General features: G+C 40.5%; 1 protein-coding gene across 10 annotated transcripts in view; it reads right to left on the reverse strand.

The window, feature by feature from the left end:
- Nucleotides 1-15,321, reverse strand: part of atp2b1a (ATPase plasma membrane Ca2+ transporting 1a) — a 111,757-nt gene that overhangs the window by 12,279 nt on the left and 84,157 nt on the right. For all 10 annotated transcript variants that reach the window (XM_043709908.2, XM_043709906.2, XM_087997042.1 and 7 more), the window contains exons 13-16: nt 9,575-9,754; nt 9,398-9,485; nt 5,868-5,974; nt 5,141-5,332 (exon numbers count right to left, since the gene is read on the reverse strand). In XM_043709908.2, coding sequence (XP_043565843.1) covers nt 5,141-5,332; nt 5,868-5,974; nt 9,398-9,485; nt 9,575-9,754 — 567 coding nt within the window. The remainder of the gene's footprint in view (nt 1-5,140; nt 5,333-5,867; nt 5,975-9,397; nt 9,486-9,574; nt 9,755-15,321) is intronic.

The raw sequence follows: 15,321 nt of genomic DNA on the forward strand, positions 1-15,321 counted from the left end.
ACCAATGTCCTGCACAGCTGCAACATGACCTCCCAACTCCTGTACTCAATACTCTGACCAATAAAGAAAAGCATACCCAATGCCTCCTTCACTATCCTATCTACCTGTGCCTCTACTTTCAAGGGAGCTAATGAACCTGCACCCCAAGGTCTTTGTTCAGCAACATTCCCTAGGACCTTACCATTAAGTGTACAAATCTTAGCAGGACTTTTTCCCAAAATGCAGCACCTCATCAGAATTAAACTCCATCTGCTACTCCTCAGCCCATTGGCCCATCTGGTCAAGATCTTGTTGTAATCCGAGGTAACCCTCTTCACTGTCCACTACACCTCCAATTTTGGAGTCAGCTGCAAAATTACTAACTGTACCTCCTATGCTCACTTGCGTAAATGAGCAAAGTAGAGGACCCAGCACCGATCCTTGTGGCACTCCACTGGTCACAGGCCTCCAGTCTGAAAAGCAACCCTCCACCACCACCCTCTGTCTTCTACCTTTCAGCCAGTTCTGTATCCAAATGGAGAGTTCTCCCTCTATTCTGAGAGATCTAACCAAACTCCCATGGGCAACCTTGTTGAACACCTTACTGAAGTCCACATACATCACTGACCGCTCTGCCCTCAATCCTGTCACTTCCTCAAAAAACAGAATCAAGTTTGAGAGACATGACTTCCCACACACAAAGCCATGTTCACCATCCCTAATCAGTCCTTGCCTTTCCAAATACACATACATCCTGTCCCTCAGGATTCCCTCCAACAACTTGCCCACCACCGAGGTCAGGCTCACTGGTCTATAGTTCCCTGGCTGGTCCTTACCACCCTTCTTAAACAGTGGCACCATGTTTGCCAACCTCCAGTCTTCCAGCACCTCACCTGTGACTATCTATGATACAAATATCTCAGCAAGAGGCCCAGCAATCACTTCTCTAGCTTCACAGAGTGTTCTTGGGTACACCCGATCAGGTCCTGGGGATTTATCCACCTTTACCTGTTTCAAGGCATCCAGCACTTCCTCCTCTGTAAATCGGGACATTTTGCAAGATGCCACCATCTATTTCCCTACAGTCAATATCTTCCATATCCTTTTCCACAGCAAGTACTGATGCAAAATACTAGTTTACTATCTCCCCCATTTTCTGCGGCTCCACACAAAGGCTGCCTTGCTGATCTTTGAGGGGTTGTATTCTCTCCCTAGTTACCTTTTTGTTCTTATATGTATTTGGAAAAACTTTGGATTCTCCTTAATTCTATTTGCCAAAGCTATGTCCCCTTTCTGCCCTCCTGACTTCCCTCTTAAGTAAACTTCTACTTCCTTTATACTCTAAGGATTCACTCGATCTATCCTGTCTATACCTTAGATAGGCTTCCTTCTTTTTCTTAACCAAACCCTCAATTTCTTAGTCATCCAGCATTCCTTATACAGACCAGCCTTTCCTTTCACCCTGACAGGAATATACTTTCTCATTACCTAATTTCTGAAGGCTTCCCATTTTCCAGCCATCCCTTTACCTGCAAACATCTGCCTCCAAATCAGCTTTTGAAAGTTCTTGCCTAATACTGTCAAAATTGGCCTTTCTCCAATTTAGAAATGAAACTTTTAGATCTGGTCTATCCTTTTCCATCACTATTTTAAATCTAAATAGAATAATGGCCGCTGGCCTCAAAGGGCTCCCTCACTGACACCTCAGTCACCTGCCCGGCCTTATTTCCCAAGAGTAGGTCAAGTTTTGCACCTTCTCGTAGGTACATCCACATACCCAAATCAGAAAATTGTCTTGTACACAAATTCCTCTCCATCTAGACCCTTAACACTATGGCAGTCCCAGTGTGTGTTTGGGAAGTTAAAATCCCCCACCATAACCATCCTATTATTCTTACAGATAGCTGAGATCTCCTTACAAGTTTGTTTCTCAATTTCCCTCTGACTATTAGGGGGTCTATAATACAATCCCAATAAAAGGCCATCACTTATTTCTCAATTCCACCCAATTAACTTCCATGTATTTCCAGGAATATCCTCATTCAGCACAGCTTTATTGCTATCCTTTATCAAAAGTGCAACTCCCCTCCTCTTGCCTCCCTTTCTATCCTTCTTGTAGGATTTGTATCCTGGAACATTAATCTAGTCAGCCCTACCCATCCCTATCCAGATGCCATTTAAATGCTGCAATTGTACCAGCCTCCACCATGTCCTCTAACAGCTCATTCCATAGACGCACCACCCTCTGCATGAAAACACTGCCCCTGAAGTCCCTTTTATATCTTTCCCCTCTCACCCTAAACTAGAGGGCTCTATGCCCTCTAGTTCTGGACTCTCCACCCCAGGGAAAAGACATTTATCCTATCCATACCCCTCGTGATTTTATAAGCCTTTATAATAGGTCACCCTTAAACCTCTGACATTCCAGGAAAAACAGCCCCAGCCTATTCAACCTCTCCCGACAGCTCAGATCCTCCAACCCTGGCAACATCCTTGTAAATCTTTTCTGAACCCTTTCAAGTTTCACAACATCCTTCCGATATGAAGGAGACCAGATTTGCATGCAATATTTTAAAAAGTAGCCTAACCAACATCCTGTACAGCCACATGACCTCCTAACTCCTATACTCAATACTCTGACCAATAAAGGAAAGCATACCACCTTAAGGAGCTATGAACTTGCACTCCAAGGTCTTTGTTAATAAACACTCCTTGGTAAGATACTAGGGAGTGTTGAAGTCCTGCTAAGATTTGCTTTCACAAAATGCAACATCTCACATCTACCATTCCTCAGCCCATTGGCCCACCTGATCAAGATCCTGTTGTAATCTGAGGTAACCTTATTTGCTGTCCACACCACCTCCTATTTTGGTAACATCTGCAAACTTACTAACTATATCTCTTATGCTCACATCCAAATCATTTATATAAGTGACGAAACGTAGTGGACCCAGCACCGATCCTTGTGGCACTCCTGGACACGGGCTGAAAAACAACTCTCCAACTTCTACCTTTGAGCCAGTACTGTATCCAAATGGCTAGTTCTCTGTATTCCATGAGATCTAACCTTGCTAACTAGTCTTCCATGGATAACCTTGTCAAACACCTTACTGAAGTCCATATAGATCACATCCACTGCTCTGCCCTCAAAACCTTAGTTACTTCATTATTAAGCTCAAATTCAAGACATTATTTCCCACACACAAAGCCATACTGACTATCCATAATTAGTCTTTGCCTTTCAAAAGGAATGCAATTCCTGTCTCTGAGGATTCCCTCCAACAACTTGCCCAAAGTCAGGCTCACCGGTCTAGAGTCCCCTGGCTTATCTTTACCATCTTTCTTAAAATAGTGGTACAGTAGCCAAATCTTCAGCCTCTAGCACCTCACCTGCAACTATTTACGATACAAATCTCAGCAAAGGGTCCAGCAATAGCTGGAGACAGCTGGTACCATTGCAACATTTAGAGAGATAGCTGGATGGGTATACAAATAGAAAGAATGGAGGGGGATACTGGCCAAATGCTGGCAAATGGGACTAGATTAATGTGGAATATCTGGCCAGCATGGACAAGTTGGATTGAAGGGTCTCTATTCATGCTGAAATATCTATGACTATGTATCCAAAATGGGAAGAGAAGTCAGGAGAAAATGTATTCTGACATTTGCTGGAGTGAGCGAATTAGAGAGATTATTATAGTATTTGCATCCAGTGCTACCACTAGGTAGAGCAACATGTACAAAATTGGTTTGTGCCTGTCCATCACTAATCATCAACCTGGCAACTGCCCATGCATTTTTTAAATGACGATTCAAATGAATTAATCCTCTTGGTGACATCTTCTGAAATATAGAATAAAAATTTAATGATTATGAACAAAATCATTAAAATAAACTAATGCAAATTGTTAAATTTGTTGCCTTTAACAAAGTTGCACATTTTGCATTTTACAAAAACATGCAATTTTACTAATACATTTAGTTAAATGGACAGGTTCCCCAAGTTACTACATTAAGAATTTGCAACTAGTAATTAATGTTTTTTGCACTGGTAATGTAACTTATGCTGCAAGTTTGCAAGCTGACTGAAAAACAAGCAGTTCAAATATAATATCTTAAACTCTTGCTGTTCCTTGCAGTTGCAACAGCACTGTGGGTATACCTGCATGCACAGATGGATGCCATTTAAAATTTTATTCAGAACATTTTAGTGGTGGCACCCTGTGTGTATTTTGAAGGGACACTAAACATTTAGATTTAAAGAAACCTACAGAAGAGTGCAGTGAGACAAGTTTTGATTTGAGCAAATCAAATCAACCTGTTTAGACAGAAAATTGAATTATACCTTTTTCCTTTAATTCACTCATCTGTCTCTTATCACCCAAAAGTATAAGATAGAAGTCCCAACCTACATTGAGGATTATGAAAGGAAAGTTTTTGGTCATTGTTGAGAAGTGTATTAAAATGAAAGCAAAATACTGTTTCTGAAGACAGACAAAAATACAGGCAAGTACAGATTTTCAGCAATGTAACCCCAGATGCCTTTTCCAAAAAAAAAAGGGGTAGAGGGCTTAAACAGCAAACCTTTTTCATGCCTGGCGTTATTGTTGTGTATTGGCCGTACCCCACACAGCTACATATGCACAACTGATTCCATGCTCCAGAAACAATTTCAGAATAGTCTGTACAATAATTACCTTGTGCAATCTGGGTTCTAATCCTAGAAGACAGATATTGGAGTTCAGTCAACTTGGAATTTGGATACTGAAGATATACAGTCTACCTAGTGTTTCAAAATACATATCCCCTTTGTTCATGGATCACCACTTAGGTTATTAAAGAGACCAGTGTAATGATATATCCATTTATGCTCATTTAAAGGGGAGTAACAATTAGGTGACTGGTCATCAGGCTCATGTCCTGGCAGATGGTAACAATGGAATTCAATAAATAGCTGACCTCAACCCATCCGGTACTCTAAATGCCATTTAGGGAAAGAAAGCTGACATCCTTCCCTGGTCAGTCCTACATGTGACTTCAGAACCACAGTAATTAGGTGGATTGTTAAATGCTTGCCTAACCATTGACATTCTTTAAATAAACAAACAAAGTCAGTTTATTACACAAAGCTCTTATCAAATTAATGAATTTCTGTTGTTACCTGTGTGATACATGCACCAGTGAATGCCACAATCACTGCCACGACATTGACCGTAAGCTGGAACTGGAGAAATTTTGAAATACTGTCGTACACATTTCTGCCCCACATAACTGCTTTAACAATGCTTGTGAAATTATCGTCAGTTAGGATTATATCGGAGGCTTCTTTGGCTACATCTGTTCCAGCAATACCCTAAGGAAAGCAAAATAAATAATTGCAAATAAAATTTCCATGGAGCTCTCTACTTTCTCAGTTAAAATAAACATTAAAACACCTAGATCCAACAAACAAAGTCAGCATAAATGCATAAACCAATTCAATGCACAAAATTAACTTCCATGAACAACTAGCCACGAAACGCCACGACCAGCTATCCTTAGTAGCCACACACGCAAACGACAAGCAACATGAATTCGACTGGGACAACACTACCATTATAGGGCAAGCAAAACAAAGAACAGCCAAGGAATTCCTAGAAGCTTGGCACTCCTCCACAAACTCCATCAACAAACACATCGACCTGGACCCAATATACCGGCCACTACAGCGGACAACCGGAGGAAACACCACAGAAGCGCTTCACAGGAGGTTCCCAAGCACTGAGGATGTCACCTAGACAGGGGACGAAACGTTTGCAACAAAAACTTCCAGCTCGGCAAACAGAACCACAACAAGCACCCGAGCTACAAATTTTCACTCAAACTTTGAAATTAACTTTTGTACATACCATAGCAAATCCAACATCAGCTTTCTTCAGTGCAGGGCCATCATTAGTACCATCTCCTGTGACTGCAACAACCTGTTTGCGTTCTAACACTGTGCTGTCAATAATGCCTTGAAATGAAAATATAGGTGCGTTTTAAAATAAAATTCAGCTGTCATGCACGATCAAGCATTTCAGTGAAACTTGGAATACGAATATCATTCATAATCTTTTTTCCCCCCATACAACAGTGCAGTCTTAAAAGCAAAATACTGTGGATGTTGGAGAAACCCTGGTCTGTCTGGTCTGGCAATGTCTGTGCAAAAGAGGAAATATCGCGTCCAGAAACCGTCCTCCAGAATAACACACACACACACACACACACACACACACACACACACACACACACAGGACTAACAGATTGTCTCCACAAATGTAACCTGAAGATCTATTGAGCTTCTCCATTTTGTTTTTAACTCACTGCACAGGGTCGTAGATTTTGGAGTGACAACCAACAAATTCTTACACGAATTACACAATTTAGATGAAAATGGAACTGTTCGGAAAGAGGTTGTGAAACTTGAAAGGGTTCAGAAAGGATTTACAAGGATGTTGCCAGGGTTGGGGGATTTGAGCCATAGGGAGAGGCTGAACCGACTGGGGCTGTTTTCCTTGGAGTGTCGGAGACTGAGTAGTGACATTATAGAGGTTTATAAAATCATGAGGGGCATGGATAGGATAAGTAGACAAAATCTCTTCCCTGGTTTGCAGGGAGTTCAGAACTAGAGGGCATAGGTATAGAGTGGCGGGGGGGCAGGAAAAGAGAGACCCAAGGGGCAACATTTTCAAGCAGAGGGTGGTATGTATATGGAATGAGCCGCCAGAGGAAGTGAAGGCAGCTAGCACAATTGCAACATTTAAAAAAGGTATCTGGCTGGGTACGGTTTGGAGGGATATGGGCCAGATGCTGGCCGGTGGGACTAGATCAGGTTGGGATATCTGGTCAGCGTGGACGAATTGGACCGAAGGGTCTGCTTCTGTGCTGTACATCTGTGACTCTATGTTCATGGGGAGATATGCCCAGCTTTGAGCACCACAAAAGGCAGTCTGTTAATCTCCTTTCAACTTCACCCTGACCTGTGTCTCAAAAATGATTTTTATGTTGCACAGCCCAATGCAGCTCCAGAAATACACACATTTGGGATAGAAAAGAACAGAGTCAGTGTAAATAATGGCTACTTTAGTTCATCCACAACCTGAACTGTCCTTTTCTACAATCTTTTGAAGTAGATCTAGCAATCCGAATGCTGATAATTTCTTGCATCCTATTTTCACCCACTAAGAGTGATATCATCATTAAGGGGGTAGAGTTTTACTAGCAAGAGTCCTCAAATTATAGACTATAAACATTGCAAAGAAAACGAGAATGATACACTAAGAGGTGGTGAACCTTGACTCATCCCATCAGCTTTTTGAAGAGTTATGATCTTGGCTCTTTTCTCATACCACTGAAAAGTTTACAATTTGAATTAACAACAAGAGCATTGCAATGGAAAATTAGTGCTCAAAAACATAGGAAATACAGAATGTCAATAAATATGGTCATTTCATGCATATCTACACAAGTACCTTTCTGTTCTTACTCAGTGCACAAAATTGGCCATGAAGCCCCAGGCTAAAATTAACACTATTCAACATCTGATATTTCAGTATTACCTCTACTTATGCATCAGTCATTCACATTTTCATGCATCGCTGACTTTGAAATTTTCTATTAATGTTGCACTATTTTCACTAGGTGGCAGTCTTGTCCATACATTTACAGCTAGATTTGTCATTTCAAAAAAGATGGCCTTTCAGCTTTGTATCCAACTCTGTAGTTTACATGTATAGAAGCTCTCACTTAAAACAATTATAGTGTCCATTAACTAGGTAGCAGAAACAAGCCAAGAAAACTATACTATCCTGCCTTAATAGTAAGAGCTGTTAGAAATTTTTCACTACCTGGATATGCTTTAGTGTCTCACAGCACAGAAACTGAGTCTTCAGTCCAACTCATCCATGCTGACCAGCTGTCCGAAACAAATCTAGTCCCATTTGCCAGCATTTGGCCCTCTAAACTCTTCCTATTTATATCCAGATGACTGAAATGTTGCAATTGTACCAGCCTCCATCTCTGGCAGCTCATTCCACACTCACCACCCTGAGAAAGTAGCCCTTTAGATTAGATTACTTACAGTGTGGAAACAGGCCCTTCAGCCCAACAAGTCCACACTGCCCCGCCGAAGCGCAACCCACCCATACCCCCTACATTTACCCTTTACCTAACACTACAGGCAATTTAGCATGGCCAATTCACCTGACCTGCACATCTTTGGACTGTGGGAGGAAACCCACGCAGACATGGGGAGAATGTGCAAACTTCACACAGTCAGTCGCCTGAGGCGGGAATTGAACCCAGGTCTCTGGAGCTGTGAGGCAGCAATGCTAACCACTGTGCCACCCGGGTTCCTGTTCAAATCTTAATCGTCACCTTAAAAACTCATGCCCCCTCATTTTGGGCTCCCTCCATCCCAGGGGACTGCCTATTCACCCTATCAATGCCCCTCAAGATTAAGAAACTTCAAGGTTATTCTCAACCTCTAATGTTCTAGGAAAAAGTAGCCTCAGCCTTTTCAGCCTCTCCCTATAGGTCAAACCTTCCAACCCTGCCAACTTTCTAAATCTTTTCTGATCCCTTTCAAGTTTCACAACGTCCTTCCTATAGCAGAAAGGCCAGAGTTGAACACTTCCAAAAGTGGTCTAACCAATTTCCTGTACAGCTGCAACACGACTGCCCTACACCTATAATCAATGCGCGGGCCAATAAAGGTAGACGTACCAAACGCATTCTTCACAATCCTATCAACTTGCAACGCCACTTTCAAGGAGCTACAAATCTGCACACCAAGGTCTTGTTTGACAACACTCCCCAGGAACTGTCATTAAGTATACAAGTTCTGCCTTGATTTGTTCTTGCTGGTTTCCATCATGCTCAGAATCTTCACTGCTGCAGGAATATCCTCCAACAATACATCTGTCCATGATAATCTCCAAAATGGGACACATCTCAAAAGCTCCATTTGGTCTACATGCCAGCTTCATCCCATAACAGTACATTTGGCAGCTATACATTCATTGGACTCTATGTTCCAAAACGTTCCATCTCTCTGCTCCTTAAAAGGCACTTCATTTAAATCAAGCTTTAGGTTGGCCGTCTGGACACCACCCGGGTGACAATGTTTGTATAATTATGCTGTAGCAAAGTATTGCCAAACACTTTCAAGTCAGAATCAGATATACACAGACAAGATAGCCTTTCGACATAAAGGCAAGAAATTTCATGTGTATGGTACAATTTAGAGCACATTGACAATTCTACCAATGGCACCAGGGTAATCCAGTTAGAAGTCCAAGCTTAATGTGCCTGCTGAATCAGAACCAGTGAATGCTCATCTATTGGAATTAGAGGTGTATAAAAAAAAAGTGAAAAAATTTTACCATCACCATTTTACCTTTGACTAAAGTGTGCTTATCAGTAGGCGAAGATCTTGCAAGGACACGGAGCCTGGGCCAGATCTTGTCTATACGTTCTTGCTCAATCTGAAAATATTAAATATTTTGCCATTTCACAGTATTCAATTTCAAGGGAAAAATCGACACTGATACAGCCAATTAAAATGTTAACTTACCTCGCCTTTTGCATTGCGAATACGTTTGTTGAACTGTTTACCCTCCAAACACAGAAAGTCATCACCAGCTTGTAAAATACCACACTTTGTTGCGATTGCTCGGGCTGTGTTAATGTTGTCACCAGTGACCATACGGACTGTGATACCAGCACGCTGGCATTTCTTAATGGCCTCAGGAACCTGCAGAAAGGAACATTTCAGCACTTTAGATTATACATTTTCATCGTACAATAGCTTCATTATTAGTGTCCACATTTCACTCAAGTGAAACAAACTGGAAGATTATATTCAAACAATTATCAGTTCAGCTTGGAGGTAGTTTCATTCCAGAGATGTGACAATCAACCCATTACTTTAATGCTGGTATCTGACAAAGCAGCAACAGTACAAGTCACCAGCCCATCAAGCCTATGCTGATGGGTCAGATAGTAATCCAACTTCCCTGCTCGAAGTCTTTCCACTAAGTTATCTAACAAGGACATTTTAATAGTTACTACAGAGAGTGATGGATACAAATTAAATTAGGCATCACATTCCAAATCTTGCCCAATAAAGTTCATGTGACTTCTGGCTCGCTTGTTAATCAACCACACAATTTAAACATTTATAAGATTACTTGGCCTTTTCTGCTGTTAAAGTTCATTTTAATGAATTTTAAACCAACATGCAGGGAATCTGCTTAAAAAGAATGCCATGGGATATTTTGTCTATCTAGTGGCAAAACCCTATTGAAACAAGATGAAAATCATGAGGGACATTGATAGTGTAAACAGAAAGTCTTTTGGGAACAGGGAGAGAGTCTAGAAGCAGGCATATGTTTAAGGAGAGAGGGGCAAGATTTAAAAAAGGGACTGGAGGGGCAACATTTTCACACTGGGTGATGTATATAGAATAAGCTGCCAGAGTAAGTGGAGGTTGGTACAATTACATTTAAAAAGTCATCTGGATGGGTATAGGAATAGGAAGGGTTGGGAGGGATATGGGCTAAATGTTGGCAAACTGGACTAGATTAGGTTAGGATAGGATAGGATAGGATATCTGGTCAACATCGAAGAGTCGGACCAAAGAAAGGTCTGTTTCCATACCATACATCTAAAGGAATATGACACTTAAAATAGCTCATTGTGGCAACACTATGGGTCCATATCAAAATACCTGGTTACACAGCATTTGATGATTGAATTAGATTGAATTAGATTACTTACAGTGTGGAAACAGGCCCTTCGGCCCAACAAGTCCACACCGACCCGCCGAAGCGCAACCCACCCATACCCCTACATTTACCCCTTACCTAACACTGCGGGCAATTTAGCATGGCCAATTCACCTGACCTGCACATCTTTGGACTGTGGGAGGAAACCGATGATGTCTCTACAAAGTGTCAGACAATATAATGCAAGCTCTTCCCAGTCTATTAACATTTATCTGCACCAAGATACAAATAAAATAGACAAGTCGGGGCTGGAAGGACACAGCAAGCCAAGCAGCATCAGGTGAAGTCAACATTTCATGTATAACCCTGTGTCTCGAAACATTGACTTTACCACCTGATGTTGGCTAACTTGCCGGTGTCCTTCCAGCACCCTCCTGGTCTACTTTGGATTCCAGCATCTGCAGTTTTTTTGTCTCTATACAAATAAAATGGAGACAAAATGAAAGCTCCTGCTTTCTTCCTGTAAGCATTGATCCTCTTAAGAGCACAAGGATAAAAACCAATCATAGGAATACAGAGCATTGGATCATGAAGACATTTGCTATGATCAATAGCATTATGCTAGAGTTCTTCACCCCATATCCAGATTTAATATGACATCCTCAATGCAAATATTTCATCAGAACAAAGACAACTTTGCAATTACTGACAAAATTTCAATTGCACTTTGAAGATGCATGGGTAAAAAGGTCATTAGTGTTACACGGTGTTGCTTGCTACAGTCAGTCTACTTTAATAACAGGAGTCATCTAGGTTCTATGCTCACCTTGCTCACTCCCCACTCTGCTCAATACTTAAATAGCAAATTAGCTGGTAGTAGTATTTATGGACACTACTTTAGCAAAGGTGCGAGAAAATCCCACATTTCAGCCAACTTCTTCCTCATATACCCTATAAATATGTTAAATAGGCGTTGTATCACTAACCCCACAGATGATCACAATTAAATTGTAATTTAAAAATCTTTGGTTAAAGTCCAAGTTTGAATGCCACAAAAATCAGTATTTTAGATTGAATTTTAGACTAGGTACAGCATGTAAAAGGAAGTTTGAGCTGTCTCTTCAAATGCCAGTTAGCCCCACTTGCCCAACACTTTCCCTGTATCATGTTTGCTCTCTTCAAGGGTTTGTCTATTGGAAACATCTACAAATACTAGGCAGCCTTATAAATGCACACTCCAGTACCAATATTCTTAAGTCACTAATGACCACTGGTCCAGTTATCAGCTATGCCTACCAGAACAGGTCAGATTGGTATGGCAACTGCTCTCCAAGACCACAAGAAATTATAGACTTGTGAATGCAACCTAGTCCTTCACACAAACCAGCTTTCCATCCATGGATTGGGAAAGCAAAGCAGTCAACATCAAATACCTCTCTCGCTACAGTTATACACACTTCCACCAGATGGAAGATACAAAAATTTGCAATTACATAACAAAGTTATTCTTGAATCTGTTATCAGACTTTTGAACAGACATCATTAAAGCTGATCTTTCTCTGCATCAGTACTGCAGCTGTAGCACTTGCATTCTCTACTACCTTGATGTATTTATCAATAGTATGTGCTTGGAAAGCAGGCAAAACAATACTTTTCACCATCCCAGTCAAATAGGCTGCAAATCCTGCAAGGAACTCACTTCCAAAGCCTCTTCACTCAAAATGTAGATGTGGAAATATGGTTAGCACAGATGAAACAAAACCTGTGCCAGAATAGTTAGCTTGTTCAGCATCTCAATTACAAATTTTACAGGAAGATATCATGGTTCTTACTCTGCAGGTTTCATCAGTTCACTCCTTAACTTCAATTTGGAGGAAAGGGTTCTAACTTCAGATTTATCCTGGGCAACAGTCCAGAGAATCTATTTTCATTGCTTCAGGTGTAACAGAAGACAGAGTACCAAAAACCACATTTGAGATATGTGCCAGGATTCATTTGGCAACTTTAGTCAGACAGTTGAGTTCAAGTCACATACCAGTACCCTTGTACAGTACTGAGGCAATGCTGCAGCTCATGATTTCTGGATGGGAATGTTTAAAATAAAAGGGAGGACTACAGATACTGGAGATCAAAAAGTCAAAAGTAGTGTGGCACTGGCAAAGCAAAGCACAACAGGTCAGGCAGCAGAGGAGGAATGTTGATGTTTTGGGCATATACCCTTCACAGGAATGCACTTTCCTTTCTCATGTTTGCCCTTTCAAGTGTTTGTCTATTGGAAACATGTATATATTTGTACATCTGCTCTGCAGATGCTGCCTGACCCACTCTGCTTTGCCAGTGCCACGCTTGACTCATCTACTCAAAATGTAAAGATCTGATTCATTATTCAGGGAAATATTTCCCTGATGGTCTAGCTCAGTCAACGTCAACATACATATGACATCACACTGCTTGTGGACCTTCCTGGGTGCAAATTGGCTGTTTTTATACAATACACTAGGTTATTTACTTATGTACTCAACTGGCTGCAAGTGCTTTGGAACATCTTGAGCTAAAAAAGGTTTTTTTTTTAAAAAGGAAACTTTTAACTTGCACTGCAACCAGAGATCAACATTTTTGTATTCTGCCAATCTTGGTGCAAATTTAAAATCTCCCTATTGTAGCCACTTTGTTCTTTTAGTAACTATTTGCACATTAAAAAGGTACCACTGCTGCCTGGTAAAATTTTAAAAAGGTGCACTACCATTTAAAAATTCATACCACCATTTAATATCACTTTGAGGTCTGAAAATTCCCTTTAACCTTTGGGTGTATTCTCTAAACTGTCAAGTCTCAAGGAGCTAAACTTCCCCCATACCATTATTTTTACTGTTTCATCATTCTCCATGACAACTACAGTGCCAGACTTATTACTAAATGGAAACAAAATGCTGGAATTACACAATCTGGTAACATCATGTTAACAAAGAAATTCTGAAAGGCTCAAACATCAATACTCTCCATAGATGCTATAATATCTTCACTTTTTTTATTTCTCATTTCTAGCATCAGCAATATTGTTTTTATTGTAGCTGTATCATTGACATACTAGCTTGAGCATTTGAATGGTTAGACAAAAGAATCCAGCATCAATTTTAAGGTACAAGCTATCAGAACACTGCAAAAGAGAGTTCATTATGCCCTTTAGGTTTAAAAAAAAGCCTAACGTGATTCCAAGTTTTGCCAACAGTCATCCTTTACAAGTCAGTTACATCCCACCAGTTCAAATTGGTGGCTAGTTCAGAGCAACGTTAGATAATTAATAAAATGATTTCACAAATCTTGATGTGGACATTAAGAGGCTAATTTGGACTTAAATTTCCACAAAAAAGACTTTAGATCACAAATGATTGCAGTAAAGATGGCAGCTCTGCAGCATTGATTATTCAAATGTGCATTTCACCTATGCTGTACACTCCTGGCTTTTTCCTCTAATCCCACACATTTTAATTAACTTTCTAATTCCTTTTCAATTACCTCAATTAAACCTGCCTTCACTCAGCTAGTGCTTTTCAGACACTAACCACTTTGAAAATATTTTCAATTTATAGCTGTAAGTATCTTGTTCTTAATCTTCTTGTGGGGAAGTCTCTTCCATTATGTCTGGACCCCCGCGATTCAAGTTAACTGAATCACCTGTCTTCTTTCCAAGTAGAGAGTGCTAGCTTCTTAGATTCCTCATCAGTTGTCATTCTCAAACCACTTCTCCACTCTCCAATGCCTTGAAGTGTTGCACCCAAAAGCAAATACTCTAGCAAAAGCTGAGCTAACGTCTTACACAAATTCAGACTACTTTTTTAATACAATGCATGAACACTTAGGTTACTGCATTATTTAACAGCTCAACTACTCCTGCTATGTGCTTACCTAGACTCAGGCTCCTCTGCTCCTGCCTCCCCAAAACCGCTTCATTTTTGATTGTCTATGATACTCTTGGTCATAATGTGTGACATCACTTCGCTGCACTGAAGTTCATCTGCTACATGTCTGCCCACAATGTAGATATGTCCTTTTGAAATTTTACATCATTGTCCTCCATTCACAATAGTTTCAAGTTTCACATAATTTACAAGTTTCTCAGAGGGTTATAATTACAAGTTTAAAAATTTTATAACAAAGTCCCAATGCCAACTCTGGGGAAACTTTGCTGAAAAAGTTTTACCAGCCTGTAAAAACAGGAATTCATTAACTAGTATTTGGTTTCCCAGCACACTGCAATTGTCTGATTAACCAGTGCATCCTTTAGTCCATGATTGTTACTTTTGCTCAAGTCTGTTGTGCCAACCACAGAATGCCATGGTCAAACTATTACCATAAAACAAAACTCAAACTAAAAAAGCACAATACTGGCTTGAGAAATCTATGCTAATTTTCATTTGTCCATACCTTTTGTTCTAACTTGTTTTCAGAAGGTTCTCTGATTGACCTATATATTTCCTTGGCTTATAAGAATACACACTTTAAAAATAGCCACCTATTATGTTGGCAATTCTCCAGTCCATGCCAGCCATAATCCCAAACTAAATAAATAGTCTCCCCTGCCTGCTCCTGGCCC

Source organism: Chiloscyllium plagiosum, unplaced genomic scaffold (assembly GCF_037043375.1).
Source record: "Chiloscyllium plagiosum isolate Xiang-an unplaced genomic scaffold, Cpla_swu_hap1 HiC_scaffold_19, whole genome shotgun sequence".
In the NCBI taxonomy this organism is placed as follows: Eukaryota; Metazoa; Chordata; class Chondrichthyes; order Orectolobiformes; family Hemiscylliidae; genus Chiloscyllium; species Chiloscyllium plagiosum.